Below are 17125 nucleotides of genomic sequence, written 5' to 3' on the forward strand. Positions count from 1 at the left end.
GCTCAGATTTGTTGAAAAGTTTACTTATCTGCGACCCATTTTAGAATCAGGTGAGCCAGGTGATGGTTTTCTGTTGAAACTATGTGGAATGTGTGGTTTCGATCCAAAATCAGATGAAACTCCAAGGTTTAGAATGTATTTGAATTTCAGGTTGAGGATGTGTTCAGACTGAAACTCAAGAGTGAAACCTGTGACGGTGGGAAGAACTCCATGTACATCAGCTAAAAGGTTTGCACAAGCCCTTGTGAACCAAAAGTACTGAAAGTTACTCCCTACCATAGGGAGATATAGTACTATGCACTTTCATAACACCTTCCACTTAAGGACCTCAAACCACTTTAATCCAATGTTTATGAATTGAAATTCATATCACCTCAAGGAGATTGTTATATCCCCAGTTTACTGATGGGGAAATGGGCCCTGAGAAGTTGTGACTTCCCCTAGGATACACCTGAAGTCAGTGACAAATCCAAGAACAGAAGCCAGCTCTCTGAGTTTTCAGCCACATGATTTAGCCACAAGACTATCCTTTTCCTAGCAATAATGTGCATGTAATACATAACTAATTCAGTTCACAGCAAATGCTGAGGTAAGAAGTGAAAACTAGAGTCCACCTTTGGCTAGCCTGTCACAGGAAGGCCAATTTGAAGTCTGCATAACGCTGTGTGTTAATGGATCTTTCCCCTGGGCACTCCAGCCTTTGACAGCATGGCAGGGCTTTGGCTTGCTCTTTCTGTGTTCAAATAGGCAATTTACAGTCAGAGTTAGAAAGAAACAACAAAGCCAAGAGCTCTGAGAGGCACTGACTACAGGGCACTTGTTGATCTTTTATTTTTTTTAAATCTGCCCCAATAGGAAATGGGTTTTCAAACATCCATGAAGGGAAGACACAAAAATGGGGAAATAAACATTGTAAATGAAACACAACAAACCTAGGGATTTATAATGAGATCTAAAGCCTTTCATCTCTAAATTCAAGTTGGCTTGGATCAGCAGTGATGGGAAGTGGTTACTATCTGATGACTCCCTGAATTGTGGTCTCAGCAAAGTTGCATCCACAGCACAACCACAAACTGGCCCTTTTACTTGCAACCAGAAGGCCAAGGACTAAATGAACAGAGATTAATCTGTTCTCTCACCCCTAAAGTGGGCCCTTCCATAATGTAGTAGGAAGAGAGAGAGCCTGAGACATAAGCCTGTGTATCAAAGGCCTGGTATGAGGCAGGCGTTGCTCAGAATCTGGTGAGAAGACAGCTGATATTGCAGAAATACACATTCCTCAGAAGTGCTAAGCACGGAGTACTCATGCAAACACATCCCAATATCAAGTGGTACCAGAACATCCCAATACCAAGGATGATACAAAAACATTCCCCAAGGATAACAGAAACACGCTGACCCCTCCTAAAAGATAAGGTCAGGATAACAGAACATAACTTGTTAATATCGGGGTATAAAGATGTATCTCAGAGGGTGTATTTTGGCCAGCCTCAGGGGCAGTGGAACATCCCACCACTGACTGAGCTGAGTCCATTTTCACAGGCATACATGCCTTAGTATCCTTATAGAGTCTGCCAGATGCTATTACCATGCTTCATCAACAACAAACCTGGCTGGGTGCCTTCGTATCTTAACAGATCTTGTGGTCATTGGGCAGTTTGCTCAAGGTTTGCTGTGCCAACTGTCTGCAGGCTGGGACAGCACACAGGGAGAACACACACATGCAGCCACATGTGAGAGTTAATGTACATGGATTCAGTGTGGCAAAGTTTTCTTTGATGCTTTTTAGCTAGAGAACTTCAGTCTCCAGCACTGTCAGGACAGCACTTACCATGAGCAATTAATTCACTAAACTGAATAATACAAAAGTTTCATTTTGACTATATGTGGGCAATACAAATCAAACAATAGTTGGCTGGTGAGAATTTCAGCTTGTGTATACTTTGCCTGGGTAGGTTCAAGATGTAAAAGGCTTTATTTTCCATTGCCTTGCACTGTGTGGTCACTTATACCTGCACAAAGTTTAAAATGCTACACAATCCCAATAGGAGCATCTTACACCCACTTTGACTACACAGGGTGCAAGGCAGTGGAGAATCAGGCCCTAAATTCAGCTCTGGATAGAGTTTGATTAAGGAATTCAAATCTGAGGTTTTCATTTGGCTCATAAATAGAAGGACAATTTGGAGAATTTGGCTCTGAAACCAGAATTGGTTGAAGGCGATCTTTATGCTTACTGTGACAGCAATGGTTGCCACTCATTAGCTACGTTTCCTTTCCTCACATCAATATGCCATGGACCCACAAAGGAAATTGTTTACCTTGTATTTTTCTCTTTGCAACTGAATGCAACCTACTTTTAGGATCTTACAGGATTCAGTGAGGCAGCCTCCAGAATGTTGCCCTTCCCCAGAGACCTATAATGAACTGTTTGAACAGGATGGCCAGGTCACTAGCTTTGTTTACTGGTTAGGTGTGTGGAGAGTGAATACTCAGGAGGCTCAGACACCAGAAAACTTTGATTGGATCCATATTGCTGCTGAAACACAAGGTAATTTTCAAAATATGCTCGCTCCAACACTTTCTTATTCAAATATGTTCTTTTGGAGCGAGCGGGGTGGGGGTGGGGAGGCAGGAAGAGTGCTTGCTCCAGGAGCAGAAAGCAGGGAGGAGGGTGTCTCAGTGGAAGTAGTGACAACATGTTTAAAAATAACACCTCCCCAGAAACACATTCCGTGCCTGGAACAGATCTCAGACCACTTTGTACTCTGGGATCGCCCGCAAGACAGATTCAGGCTGCTCCTGTGGGGCGCTCAGGGTAGAGGAAAGCACGTAGCGACTCCCGCCCTCCTACTGATCCCCCTGCAGGGACAGCCACACGCCTGCGATGCGTGGTCCCCGAGCACATCGTGTGCGGGAGTCACCGCCCCCGCCAGGCCCTGGTCCCACGTCCATGACAGTACCAAGCCGGTGCTGGCTGCACCCTTCAACCCGCAGCACCCTTCCCCGCCGCCTCCGGGCGCTGCGGCTCCGCACCGCTCCCGTCAGCGGCTTTCTGCAGCGCCCCGCCCCCCGGGGAGCCTCGCACCCACAGACGCAGCGCGCCGCCAGCACAGGCACGTCAGCTTTCCGAGCCCCCGCTCCACAAGCCCCGCCCCCTCCTTTCCTCTAAGCCGCGTCCCCTTCCGTACAGCTCCCGCCTGGCTCCGCCCCTTCCCTCACCAGTCAATTCTGGCTCCGCCCCTTCCCTCACCAGTCAATTCTGGCTCCGCCCCTGGCCTAGAGGCCCCGCCCCTCTCCGCCTCTGCGAGGTGCTGCGCCCTCTCGCCACGAGGCCCCGCCCCCTGCTCCTCCTCAAGTGAGTGCGGGCCCCGCCCCCTCCGGAAACCGGCGCCGGGCCCGTGGTGCGCGGCGGCCTCTGCGCTGGCTGGGGTCATGGCGCGGGTGGTCGTGGCGCTCCCGCGTCTCCCCCTCCCCCTCCTGCTGCTGGTGCCCGGGGCCCTGGGGCTACGGCTGCTTCTCAGCGCCCCGCCGCCCTTCGACTGCTCGCAGCCGGTAAGCGCCGTCCGGGCGAAGGGAGCGGCGAGGGCGGGGCAGTCCGGGCCGCGGGGGGGGAGCCCCGCACCCTCCACCGGCCCCGGCGGGCGGAGACACGGGCCGGATCTGCTCCCGGACCTCCTACTCGCCCCTCGGCCGCTGAGGTGAACGGGCCCCCACGCAAGGAGCGAGGCGCGTGGTGTGTGACCGTCACCCGCCCCCCCCGTTACAAACCCCCCTGTAGCGGCCCCGTCTGGCCGTGGGGTGGGTGGCAGCCGCCTGCCCACAGCGGGTTTGGTCCCCAGCCTTTCGCCCCCGCCCCACAAATCCACCTTGACCCGACCTGTGACAGGGAGCCGCCGTGGCCTGGGGTGGGAATAGCCTGGGTGCTGCTCTCCCATTATTTGCTCTTGTGAACTTTGATTAAAATCGATCACCCACGGTTGCCACTTTTGGAAGCTGCTGCTGTTCGTTGTAGAGCCTGAAAATCAGGCATAAAGTGCCCCCAGGTTTAGGCACCTAAAATCACTGACTGCGTTTTAAAATTTTGGTCTGAAATTCTGCCTCCGTTCTCCCATCTGCAGAAGGGGAATAATACTTGAAACTTTTTTCAAGACCTGTGACATCTGCTGATGAAAAGTCCTATTTAAGGGCAAGTAATTGTATTAGAACTGGATTTGTATACCAGGTGGAATTTGGGTTTTTTTTAACCATCTTCCAAAAGTCCAGGGAAAAAAATAATTTGCCTGCTACAGGTGGCTTTTAAATTTATTTTAAAACATATCTGCATTGTAGGCTACCTCCTAAGAGAGAGCCTCTTGGAAACACTTCCAATCCTACACACTTTCCAGATAGCTCATCTCCCATTCCCTGCAGCAACTGTATAATGTTTCTTTACAAGAAGAAATAACGTAAAGGCATTATTAAAAATACAGGATCAAAATAAGCTTGATTTAATTCAGTAAGTGAGGGTGCATGGTTTCTTCCTGTCTGCTGTTTAATTTTTAAAATGTTTCTAGCCTTTGCAGTTGTGAGGAGTGTTTTCCAAATATAAATGTGAGGCAGCTGCTGCTGCTAACTTTCCCAAGCAGCAGCAAAATGAAACTTGGGAGATTCTGGAATTCTTTCACTGATCCTGTACAGACCTTTGTGGATAGTAGTTAAAATTGGCTGCATGGGGAAGCTATGAGATATTAGGGCCAAAACTTTCCACATTAATTTTTCCACGTCATTTTCTGATCTTGAATCAGCATTCTTGTGTGCTAGAAAACACAAGCTCTTCTTTGAAAATTGTCCCCTTTCTGAGAAAAGAATGTTCCCAGAAACCCCTAGTAAACAGCAGCTATGGAGCATCACTAGTGCTTGTTAATCTATTAAAAAGAAGTATTCACATAACTAATTGTGAGAAGAACAACTCCTCACTCGTTTGGATCAACCTTAGGGTGACCAGATAGCAAGTGTGAAAAATAGGAACACTTTTTTTTCCCCCAAGGTATATTGCGTATATAAGACAAAGCCCCTAATATCAGGATAGTCCCAATAATATCAAGACATCTGGTCACCCTAATCCAGCCTCCTTGCCCATCTTGCAAATCATCTTAAAGAACCACACTTACTATAGTAAGCAACTAGGGTTTCTTGTGTTTAGCTAGTTAGCCTCTGGAAACCCTAAGGGAAGCCTGGTTTGGGACTAATTAGTGGGAAGTGACTGATGAAATTCGGAATTTTTCATTGAGACAGAAGCAGCTGCATAGATCAGCTTTGAGCACCACTCTTTTCATGGAAATTGCATAGGGATACTTCGAAACATATTCTCTGTTGTAAATGGTCTTCAGTGCAGTTTTCTGTTTTCCATATATAACAGCAATACCACCATCTAGGTTGTGTATTTCCATGGTGGTTAAAGTCCCATTGCCCAAGATATAATGCACTGCTTGTCACACAGTATTGCTCGTATTTGGGTTTTTCTGCAGTTTTGGAAGCTGACTGTGATTGATATGATCTGCACTTGACAAAGCAACACTGATCTTAATGCTAAAATATAAATGATACAGAACTTGCCTGGTCAGATGACCAGTGTCTTGAATTAAGCCTGTCATTGACAGGTTTGAAACAAGTGAGAGGCCCTGGCTGGCACCAAGATTTGCCAAGCTGCCTGAAGTTTCTGGTCAAGATGTGAGGCTGTGCCAACATCTCCGGTTGGGTAACTTGTCTGAAAGTTGTCACTTTTACCCTGTTATTTCTGCAGAGCGGAGCTAGGCTGGCCATCTGAGGTGAAAATTAGGTGGCTCTTCTGCTGGAATAGTTTGTAAAAAATTCAAATGCATACATTCTTGGATTTTTGCAAACACAGGTTTAGGGTCCCCTTTCTCTCTGTGTCACTACCAGGACTTGGGCAGTCAGGCCTGGTGGTCGGGGTCAATGCCAGAGACCAGGGGTCAGAATGAGGGTCAGAAACTAAGGGCAGTAGCCTGAATTTGGGACTGGGACAGGGTCCATGTACTGATCCCATGGGGCAGGAATGGAGCCAGAGTTCAAATGCCGAAGGCAGGAGTCAAAGCTGAAATCAGAGCTCCAGTACCAAAACTAGGGGTCAAAAGTCGGAGTCACAGAACTGAAACTAGGGGGCAGAGACAGAGCCCAAGTACTGAAGCCAGGGGTCAAGATTGTTCAAGGGCAAAAGCAGAGGGTCCAAGCTGGTGTTGGGAGTCAAAGAGCAAGCGAGTAAAAGGTGGATCTGCCATTATGGCCTCATTGCACCTCATTGCATCAACACTTCCTGGAGCCCCTCTTGGGCTTAAATAGACCAATCAGGTCCCATGAGAGAAGCTGTCAGCCCAGCCTTCTGAGGTGCTACTGCCACTGGTGTGTGTTTCCACAAGGTCTGTGTGATAATGTATGCAGCCCTACCATGGGTCCATGCAGGATAATGGCTTGGAGATGTCAGCCATTCCACAAACCTGTGTTCTAGTTCCATCCCTGCAGAACATCATGCTGCAGCACTAGTTGGAAGGAGTGTGAAATAAAAAATGTGTGATAGTGCTATGTTCAGATGGATTAATCCAGAGATTTACTGACCTGAAGTGGGGCATAAATTCTGGCACTGGGTCCTGTTCCAGCTGTATACAAAGAGTTTGGAGGCAGAAATAGCTCTCTTTTCACTTATCGGGGGTAGCCGTGTTAGTCTGTATCCAGAAAAACAATAAGAAGTCCGGTGGCACCTTAAAGACTAACAGATTTATTTGGGCATAAGCTTTTGTGGGTAAAAAACCTCACTTCGCACTTTTCACTTGACAACAGTAATGTTATGTATAATTTCAGGGTCACAAATATGTGGGCAGACTGACTTTAACTTCTGGGCTAGAAGTTTTATGTCATGCTGTGTCTTTCTAACAAGTAATTTTCTCTGTATATCAGATCTGACCATCTTTTGTATATACAATTCTTACCCTTCCTTCAGTAAAGGATAAGAGGTTTAAAAGTGAATAGAGCAGATGCACATCAGCAAATTAGTGTAAAATCCCTGTAAAATCCCCTCTCTATTTAGATAAACCTATAGTCTAGGGCAGGAGTGCCCAAACTAAGGTGTCTGAGCTTGATGTTCACCAGTTATAATTAAGCAGGCCAAAAAAGAATTTGAAGAGACAAACACACAAAAGACACAAAAATTAACAGCAAACATATTTTTAAGTATGTCAGAACCAGAAAGCTTGCCAAGGTATTTGTGGGGCCACTGGATGATCAAAGGGCTAAAGAACCACTCAAAGAAGACAAGGCTATTGTGGAGAAGCTAAGTGAATTCTTTGCATCAGTCTTTCTGGTAGAGGATGTGAGAGAGATTCCGACACCTGTGCCATTCTTTTTAGGTGACAAAAATGAGGAACTGTCCCAAACTGAGGTATTAGTAGAGGAGATTTTGGAAAAAAATGACAAATTAAAGGGCAATAAGTCACCAGGAACAAATGATATTCACTCAAGAATTCTGAAGGAAATGAAATATGAAATTGCAGGACTAATAACTGTGGTACGTAACCTATTTCTTAAATCAGCCTCTGTACCAGATGACTGGAGCATTGCTAACATAATGCCAACTTTTTTTTAAAAGGCTCTAGAGGCAGTCCTGGCAATTACAGGCTGTTAAGCCTAACTTCGGTACCAGGCAAATTGGTTGAAACCTTCATAAAGAACAGAATTTTTAGACTCCTAGATGAACGAAGTACGTTGGAGAATAGTCAACAAAGCTTTAGTAAAAGGAAGTTATGCTTCATCAATCTATTGGAATTCTCTGAGTGGGTCAACAAACATGGACAAAAGTGATCCAGTGGATTATAGTGCACTTGGACTTTAAGAAAGCCTTTGACAAGGTCCCTCATCAAGGCTCTTATGCAAAGTAAGCAGTAATGGGATAAGAGGGATGGTCTTCTCATGGATCAGTATCTCATTAAAAGATAGAAAACAAAGGATAGGAATAAATGGTCAGTTTTCAAAGTGTAGAGAGGTAAATAGCAAAGTTCTTCAAAGATCTGTACTGAGACTGGTGCTGTTCAACATGTTCAAAAATAATCTAAGGGGATAAATGGTGAGATGGCAGAGTTTGCAGATGATAGAAAATTATGCAAGATAAGTACAAAACTGACTGCAAAGAGTTAAAAAGGGATTTAATAAAACTGGGTGACTGGGAAACAAAATGGCAGATGCATTTCTTTGCATTTATCAAGGTTGAATTTCATGTTTGAAAATGTAATCCCAGCTATACATACAAAATGGCGGGGTCTGTATTAGCTGTTACCGCTTAAGAAAGAGATCTTAAAGTCATTTTGGATAGTTCTCTGAAAAAGTCAGCCCAATGTGCATCGACAGTTGAAAAAGCTAACAATGTTAGGCATCATTAGGAAAGGGATAGGAAAGACAGGAAATATCAAGTATGCTATATAAATCCATAGTACACTCAAATCCTAAATACTGTCCGCAGTTCTGGTTGCCCTATCTTAAAAAAAAAAAAAAAAAAAAAAAAATTAAAATTTTGAAAGTGCAGAGAAGGGCAACAAAAATTATTAGGGGTATGGAACGGCCACCATATGAGGAGAGATTTAAAAGATTGGAACTATTCATCTAGAAAAGAGATGACTAATGTGATAGTGGTCTATAAAATCATGAATGGTGTGGAGAAAGTGAATAAGGAAGTGTTATTTACCCCTTCACATAACTAGAGGGTCACTCAATGAAATTGATAGGCAGTAGATTTAAAACAAGCAAACGACGTACTTCACATAATGCACAGTCAACGTGTGGAACTCATTGCATGGGAGGTTTGTGAAAGCCAAAAATGTAACTATTAGCCAGGATGGTTGGACACGACCACATGCTGTGGGTGTCCCTAAGCCTATTGACTGCCAGAAGCTGGAAGTGGAGGACAGAGGATGGATCACTCAATAATTGCTCTGTTCAGTTCATTCCCTCTGAAGCATTTGGCACTGGCCACTGTTGGAAGACAGGCTACTGAGCTAGATGGACCATTGGTCTGACCCAGTATGGCCATTCTTATGTTCTTAAGGTGGGAATGTGAATCAATCAAATTTGGGAACCATTAGTCTAGGGTTAACTAAGGGAACCTTTACAATGGAAGATATCTTCTGAAACCTTTCAAAACTTTCCCCAGTAGACTCAGTAGTGCAGGTCCCCACCCAGGCTGAAGTGGCCAGATTGGTTTAACCCTTATAGAATACTGAAATGCTGAGCAAGCAAATGTGTCAGTTCCCAGTCCCTTCTGTCCTTCTTTACAAGAGACCCAGCCTTCATCTCTCACTCTTCTGTTCCTCTCAACCTGACTTCTCTTTCTTCCCTCCCAGCTGCAAACTGCTGTCTCCCTCCCTAATTCCTGTGAACATTCAATCACAGCTGAATTGCTTTCCCTGTACAGTCTCAATAAGTTCTGTAACTTTTAACTGCTCTTATTAAAAATACTCCAAGTGAACAATCAACTTCTAAAGGTTTAATGTACACACTATGCAATGAATGATGACAGAATTCTCACAAATAGAGAAAAAGGACATTGCCTGATTGGTTGTCTGATGTAACCGCACAGATCAAAACTCCATTAGCCTGTTTTTACAGTTTGATGAGAATAACACTGCAAAATAATTTATACTAATGCCTGAACGCCTTCCGATTAGTTGCTTGGATTCTGGTTGTCTTTATGCATACCAAGCTGCACAGCAATTTAGTGTAAATGAGAAGTAACATGTTGAGATGTGCATTGGCTGAATGCAGTCAAATGTCTCTACGTACCCTGGATGTGCATTTATGGATGAGGTGCATATGTTGTTACTTTACTTGATTTTTAATTTTCTTCCAACTTTAGTGTTCCATAAATTTATGTACGTTTTGTAATCTGTCCAAGAAAATCTAATAATATTTAAAAACACATTAAGAGAAGTAGTAGTACCGGTAAATAACAAAAGTGCTCTATTAGGTATACCTGTAAAAATTTAGATATAAATACACAAAAGTTGTCTCTTTAAATTTTTGCATTTGAAAAGCCAAATCTCCCATTTCCCTGGGCAGCATTAGTCTGAGCCTGACCTCAGAAAGCATACCGTGGACACCCTTCCCAGTCAGCAGCAGACACTGTAGTGGGGTTTTTTTTAAAAGGAAACTGTTTCTAAGTAGGGTTGGTGATAGGCACTTCCCTTTTGTAATCCTAATCAAGATTCTGCTAATGATGATTTGAGCAGCTTGGGGCAAGCAACGGTAACTATGTTCGTGAAAGCCCTGATCTGATTGCTGCGATTCAGGAGAAGGGGCAGAGAATGGGAAGTGTCATATCAACAGACACCTGTGATGAGCACAAAAGTAATACTGAGCGGTTTCCATGGGCTGGAGAGGGAAATGAGTAATTTCTTAAAAATACGTTTAGATTTCAATTTTGTGGACCTGATTCATCACTGTTACTCCAGTTCTGCAGTGGTAAACCAAGAACCTTTTAGTAAGAAATGTTTGAATGTGGTGTAGTAATCTGGTTGGAGGCAAGGTTCTATCCTCCAAATGTGCTCATTTAAACATAATCACATAGGTTAAAAGGCTCTTCAGCCAGTTGGATTGCAGCTCTTGCCCAACACCTTTGTCATTGCTTCTGTAACTGTTTTATAAAAGGACCTGTTTTTTAAAGCCCTCTGGGATACAATATTTGGTAGCCCCTACCAATTTTAATAAATTGTTGGAAAGATGTACAGAATGTGCTGAGAACCTGGATCCGTTTGAGTTCAGACCACCAGTTTTAATTTGGAAAAAGGACAGGGACCCACAAAAGACCTCACAGAAGGAACACTCGTAGAATCTGTTATGCTTCATGAAAGTGATGCTGATGAATAGGAGAGGGAGCGGAGTTTCTGCAGAGAGGAACTAGAGAAAATGTATGTCTATCTGGGCCACGGTATGTGTTCCTTTCTTTCCTTTCTATGCTAACTTTTTTTTATTTTGCTGTAGACTATTGCTGCTAGCCAGAACAAACAGTATTACAACTAAAGCCAGTCAAAATAGTCTCAACACACTTTTCATTAAAAAATGTCTTTTTAACCAAAATGGATCAAAATTTTACATATTTTTTTTGACAAACAGGCAAACTAAAAACTGGAATTTTTGGTAATTTTTTTTAGTTTGGGGCTTTCAAAAATAGAACATTTTTACTGAACAACTTTAAAAAGCAGAAATATTAAGTTTTGTTTTGCAAAAATTTTTAAAAATTTTGTGTGGAAAATTGGCTTTTTTTACCACTTCTAAACACAATTTTGGTAAGGAATTATTTGTATAGTGTACACAGAGCCTAATTAATCTGCTCTTGCAAGATAAGGGATCAGAAAAAGGAAGTGGCAGTAGAGCATAAGTAGGTCGGGCTGCAGCAGCCATGCACGTGAGAGGCAGCTCACCAGAAACATTATACGGACTCATGCTCAGATGGGAGGTAAACCCTGCAAGCTTGGAATCTTCCTGTCCTGCTGCAGCCACTTTTTAGGGGACAGCAGGGAGCCCTTCCCAGCCTAATGCAGGTGCCTTTGGGTTCCCACAGAGTCCTGCTGGGAAATGTTGGCCTCCTATTAATTGTATGACTGAACCATTATGACTCAGTGCTGATGGACCAGTATGCAATTTTCCAGATTTATGATGTTTCCCATTGCACACAGCACTGTGATTCTTTTTTAAAAGCATCAACAAGAATAAAAAATACAAAAGGAAATGTGGTTACTAAATCAGATAGAAACATTAATTTATAAAGCCACTGACTCACGTCTTCATTCTGCCACTGAAGCTAGCCTTAAGCAGAGCTTGGCAAAACATTTTGGATAAATAGTTTTTGTCCAGTAGTTACACTCACCTGGGATGTGGAGACCTGGATTCAGTTCTCCCCCTCCTCCCCCCAAAGTGAAGCAGGGATTTCAGCTTGGGTCTCCTCCATTATAGGAGAGTGTCCTAACCATTGGGTTTTGGAATAATCTTGTGTGGACTTTCTCAGTCTCTCCTCTTGAAGACATTCCACAGGGACTTAAACTTGTGTCTCTCACCTCCGGGTGTATGCCCTAACTACCATGTTGTAGTCATTCTCATTATCTTTTTGGTCCAGTGGCTAGCCATTGTCATGAATAACTGAATTGTCACTGTGCAGGACAATGGATGGTCATTGGACCAGGGAAGGAGAGTGGGAATGACACTCTAGCCTAGTGGTTGGGGAACTGACCTAGCATTTGGGAGACCCAAGCGCAAGTCCCTGCTCAAATGACTCTTTAATTACTGTACTTAGAAAAAGTGAAAGTCAGCATGAACAGTTTTTTCTGACTTTTCAAAATTGCCAGGGAACCTAAAAATCCATTATTTGCTCAGATGTAGCTTCAAGCACCTCCATGTTGTCTTCCATATTGCTTTTTTTATGTATGGGAAAAATTCTCCATCAGAATTGATAAGGCTTCTTCCTTATCTTTTAAATCCCTTCTTAAACTTATCTCTGTAATGATACCTACAAACATTACTGTGTGGCATTAAAGTGGTGAGCTGTCTTCTGCTTTTATGTTAAACCGTTCCCTTTATTATTTCCTCGTCGTCCTAACCCCCACCTTCCATCAGTCTGTTACTGTGGAAACTCTTGCACATTTTTAGCTTTATGGATATAAGTGGTACTCTGTCTTCTTTCTAAAGATGAATGGTCCTCCCAGAGAACATCGCACCAGCTAGCTGTCTCTCTTACACAAGTAGGGATCTAGCTTAGGTACTCCTGCTGACCACAACTGTGACAATGTGGCTTGTGAAGGGAGGTGGTATTTCAGATAAGTAGTTGCCAGCTGATTTAGAACTTTCTAAGTCAAAACCAACACCGTATGTTCTACTTAGTACCTAGCAAGTAGCCGGTGTGGATCCAAAAGTGCTGGTATATGCTCCTGGCAGGACAAATAAACTGCCAAATTCAGCTGCAGCTTCTGATTCTGAATAGAGCCTTAGAAGGTTTGAAACCTACGCAATACTGTGGTTTGTGAAATAGTGGAAGTTGGCGGGGGGAGAACATGCAGCTTGTGAAAAACTATTTGCACAAATTAGAGGTGACATAATTCAAGAGTGATGACTTGACTTATCACTGTTTGTTATCATATATGTGGTTGTGTGACTTATTCAACACACCCACATTTTTGATGTCATTAGGTTTTTAGCTAACTTTTTGTATCCAAATTATAAGTGTGCCATTTAGAGGAGAAGTTCTGTAGCTAAACAGCAGTAATTGTGTGTGCTCATTTGATTATAGTCCCCTTTTGTTATGCAAGAAATTCTAGCAGGTCAAAGTCTGATGTAGCCTGTCAGATTCGTTTTAGTTACTGCCTCCCCCACTTCAGTTGGTTGTAGTCCTCTGATTGAATTGTAATTCCTCTTCTGACTTAAGGTTAAAATCTTTCAGGCTAGCTTCATTTGAAATGAGGATCCAGAAGTAGATCAGAGCAAAAGACAAGAGTCATGCTTGATGACCGAAGTAGTTTGTCTTCCATGAACACCCTCTTGGTTAAGTAAAACTGTCAAACTCCAGAGTGTAACAGTAGCTACTGGAGTCAATGGATACTGATCACTGTAATGCAAGAATGGCATTAAGCTTTGCAAACCTGTCCCACGTCTAGTATCTGAGACTGACGAATAAAGCCAACTCTCTTACCAGCACTCCTGTGTATTGCACCTTTATTGCACAGAGCCTTTACATGTGCATTTTTCTTCCTTTCCTGATAATGGTCTTCCTTTAAGAGCACCAGTATTGATCTAAGTAGCTCCCAACAGTTGGAATTAGTCTAATTGATACCTTTTATATAATTTGAAGAATGCCAGAATGCTGCATTACCCAAAGTAGTCAATTTTTTCAACTTTTCAGGCTGTTCTTCTCCGCATATCATGATCCATATGAGCTATAACTATGCACAATACTGTGGCCCTCAGTAAGCTGATGGCTTTATCCATACTTTGCAAACAGCCTGGAAGAGTGCTGAAAATGTAGATTATCTTAAAAGTAAAATGAAAATTTCACATAGTATAACTTGGAGCATGTCATACAGCAGAATTCTTCCTTTAGTTGATAGGCAATCGTAACGTGCTTATGTATGCCAATCTGCAGAATGTGTGAACCATCTGATAATAATGGAATCCTCTTAACAGATTGGAAAACCAGCAATAATTCTGTGAACCTACGTTACCACCTGGCCCAATGGATATAATTTCAGTTCTTCTTCACCTCAGGATGGCAACCTCCTGTCCAAACCCTGCTTATTTTACATATGGCGTGGAGCCTTAAACAGTCTTCCTCTATTTTCTAGGTTTTTAAATGCAGTATTAGAGAGGTGGTAGTTGTTGCAGTGTTTACAATGTGTTTGTATTGCAGTACTACTGTGAGGCCCCAAGTGGAGGCTCGTTGTTCTAGCATCATGTGCACACAACAAAAAGATGGTCCTTTCCCCCAAAGATTTTATATTCTGAGAGCTTAGGTAGAAGTTACAATGCAACAAATGTCATTAGATTTAAAATCTGTGGTTGCACTTGGAATTGAAATTAGTTGCTCTGTCTGCTTTGGAGAATTGAGGCAGTACACTCTTTGATATATATCCTGGGATGAGAGGGTGAAGGAGATACTATAGTTATACAAATAGGTGTGTTAATGTAGTATTCTCTTTAAGGTTTTCCAAAACCAGTAATGAGCAACATCATATAAAAAGTCATCTTGGTTCTGTGACATGTAGCTATTTGTTTAAATGACCAAGCAATGGGATCAGAGCATTCCTGTTTGCTAAAATTTTAACCCTTTCTTTGCTAAGAATTATGCTTTTTCCTCTACAATGTTGAAAGAGGGTTGTATGTAGCTAGGAGAGGGAGGGAACCTGTAGTAGCTAGTGATGATGTGAGAGGCATGATGTTGTGTCACTTTTCTGTCATACAGATCTGTGGTCTATGGCAATTATTGGGGTCTAGCAAGGAGTAGCTAGATGTTTAGACGTCTTAAGTTGGTCAAGTCTAGCTAGAGAGCAGTAAAGGAGAAGAAAATCACTGGTATTTTCCTGGAGGCCTGGTACAGATATGCTATTGTTTCCTTGGTAGTATAGTTGTGGAACCAGCTTTCCAGAAATCTTCCCCCGGCTTCTTTTTTCCCTGCCTGGGTTTATGGTTCAGTTTTGTGCTGTTTTCTCCTCTTCTGTCTTATAGTCAGGAAATCATTCTCAGACTCTCTGGCACATAAACTTTTCCTTTAAGGAGGCAAATACCTAGGAGTATGTGTGGTTATACAGGCTTAGGATGCTTAGGTACTGAAAGCATCTCAGCCTGACTAATAAATAACCTGAATTTTTGCCTGACTAGACACAACTTTTAATTTTTAAATGAGCCCAGCTACGTGTGAACAAAAGCTTTTTGCCCAATAGTTGAAGAGGCCAATATGGGATAGGAAGAAGGGAACTCTGCACTGGGAAACACGTCATTTGAAAGTCTGGAGGAGGGTGGAATGGAGACCTGCACTAAGTAGGAGGTATATCTACTGCTGTTTCTGCTTGTAGGATTTCATTCTGGTCCATGATCTAGTCCAGGGGTTGGCAACCTTTCAGAAGCAGTGTGCCGAGTCTTCATTTATTCACTCTAATTTAAGGTTTCATGTGCCAGTAATACATTTTAATGTCTGTCTTTCTATAAGTCTATAATATATAACTAAACTATTGTTGTGTGTAAAGTAAATAAGGTTTTTTAAATGTTTAAGAAGCTTCATTTAAAATTAAATTAAAATGCAGAGCCTCCCGGACTGGTAGCCAGCACCCGGGCAGTGTGAGTGCCACTGAAAAGCAGCTTGTGTGCCGCCTTTGGCATGTGTGCCACAGGTTGCCTAGCCCTGATCTAGTCAGTATACCCTGGCATTATAAATAGACTATATATTATTGCAGGGATTACCCACTTTGTCTGGGGACTACAGAGACTTGTGAGTATCTACAGGTGATCAATTAACCTACAGATGTGGTTGCTATAAAAAAAAAAAAAATTACAGATGTCATGAAGAGGTCCAGCAAGAAAGCAAGCCCAACAGAAATCTTACTGAGTGCTCAAGCTGGAGTTAATATCAAATATCATTTCAGTGGGAACAGACTTCTTTTTGTCACAATCCAGTTGATGTTGCTGGATGAACCTGAATACTGTTGCCAGTTCTGTATGGACAAAAAAAAGAATGATGTAGGGGAGATGTCAGTGGATAATCTCTCCAAATGGCTTTGCCTAGAACAATGGCTTTCAACCTTTCCAGATTACTGTACCCCTTTCAGGAGTCTGATTTGTCTTACATACCCACAAGTTTCACCTCACTTAAAAACTACTTGCTTACAAAATCAGACATAAACATACAAAAGTGTCACAGCACACTATTACTGAAAGATTGCTTACTTTGTCATTTTTACCCTATAATTAGAAAATAAATCAATTGGAATATAAATATTATACTTACATTTCAGTGTATAGTATATAGAGCAGTATAACCAAGTCATTGTCTGTATGAAATTTTAGTTTGTACTGAGTTTGCTTAGTCCTTTTTATGTAGCCAGTTGTAAAACCTAGGCAAATATTTAGATGAGTTTACGTATCCCCAGAAGACCTCTGCGTGTCCCCAGGCGTATGCATACCTTGGTTGAGAAACAATGGCCTAGAACATTTGGTTTTGGGGGAAGTGACTCTGATTAAATCTGCATTGTGATTCAGTTTTTAGAGTGGTAGTGTAGATTGAGAAACTGAGTTGCAACACTTCCTCTTCCTGCCTCAAGTGACATCTCCTTGCCATGATGAGTTAGCTTCTTCTTCGAGAAGTCAATTTGAAGACTTCAATAACTCAGACATAGGTTAGGGGTTGTTATAGAAGTGGATGGGTAGGGTTCTGTGGGCTGCTTTGTGCAGGAGGTCAGACTAGATGATCATCTTGATCTCTTCTGACCTATGAGTCTATGAGTAGTGTCCCTATGAGTGTTCCACTCCAGTTGTGCTTGCGCCCCGGCACCTTTGATCTGAGATTTCTCATATCAATATTCATTCGGCACATGCATGCGGATGCGTA

General features: G+C 42.7%; 1 protein-coding gene across 2 annotated transcripts in view; it reads left to right on the plus strand.

The window, feature by feature from the left end:
• The first annotated feature begins 3363 nt into the window (after positions 1 to 3363).
• Positions 3364 to 17125, plus strand: part of IL17RA (interleukin 17 receptor A) — a 45198-nt gene continuing 31436 nt past the window's right edge. The window contains exon 1 of one of the 2 annotated variants that reach the window (XM_075069552.1): positions 3364 to 3555. In XM_075069552.1, the coding sequence (XP_074925653.1) occupies positions 3436 to 3555 (120 nt within the window). In that variant the 5' untranslated portion in view covers positions 3364 to 3435. The remainder of the gene's footprint in view (positions 3556 to 17125) is intronic. The other variant, XM_075069559.1, reaches the window with a different exon arrangement.

The sequence above is a fragment of the Chelonoidis abingdonii genome, chromosome 1 (genome assembly GCF_003597395.2).
Source record: "Chelonoidis abingdonii isolate Lonesome George chromosome 1, CheloAbing_2.0, whole genome shotgun sequence".
NCBI lineage: Eukaryota > Metazoa > Chordata > Testudines > Testudinidae > Chelonoidis > Chelonoidis abingdonii.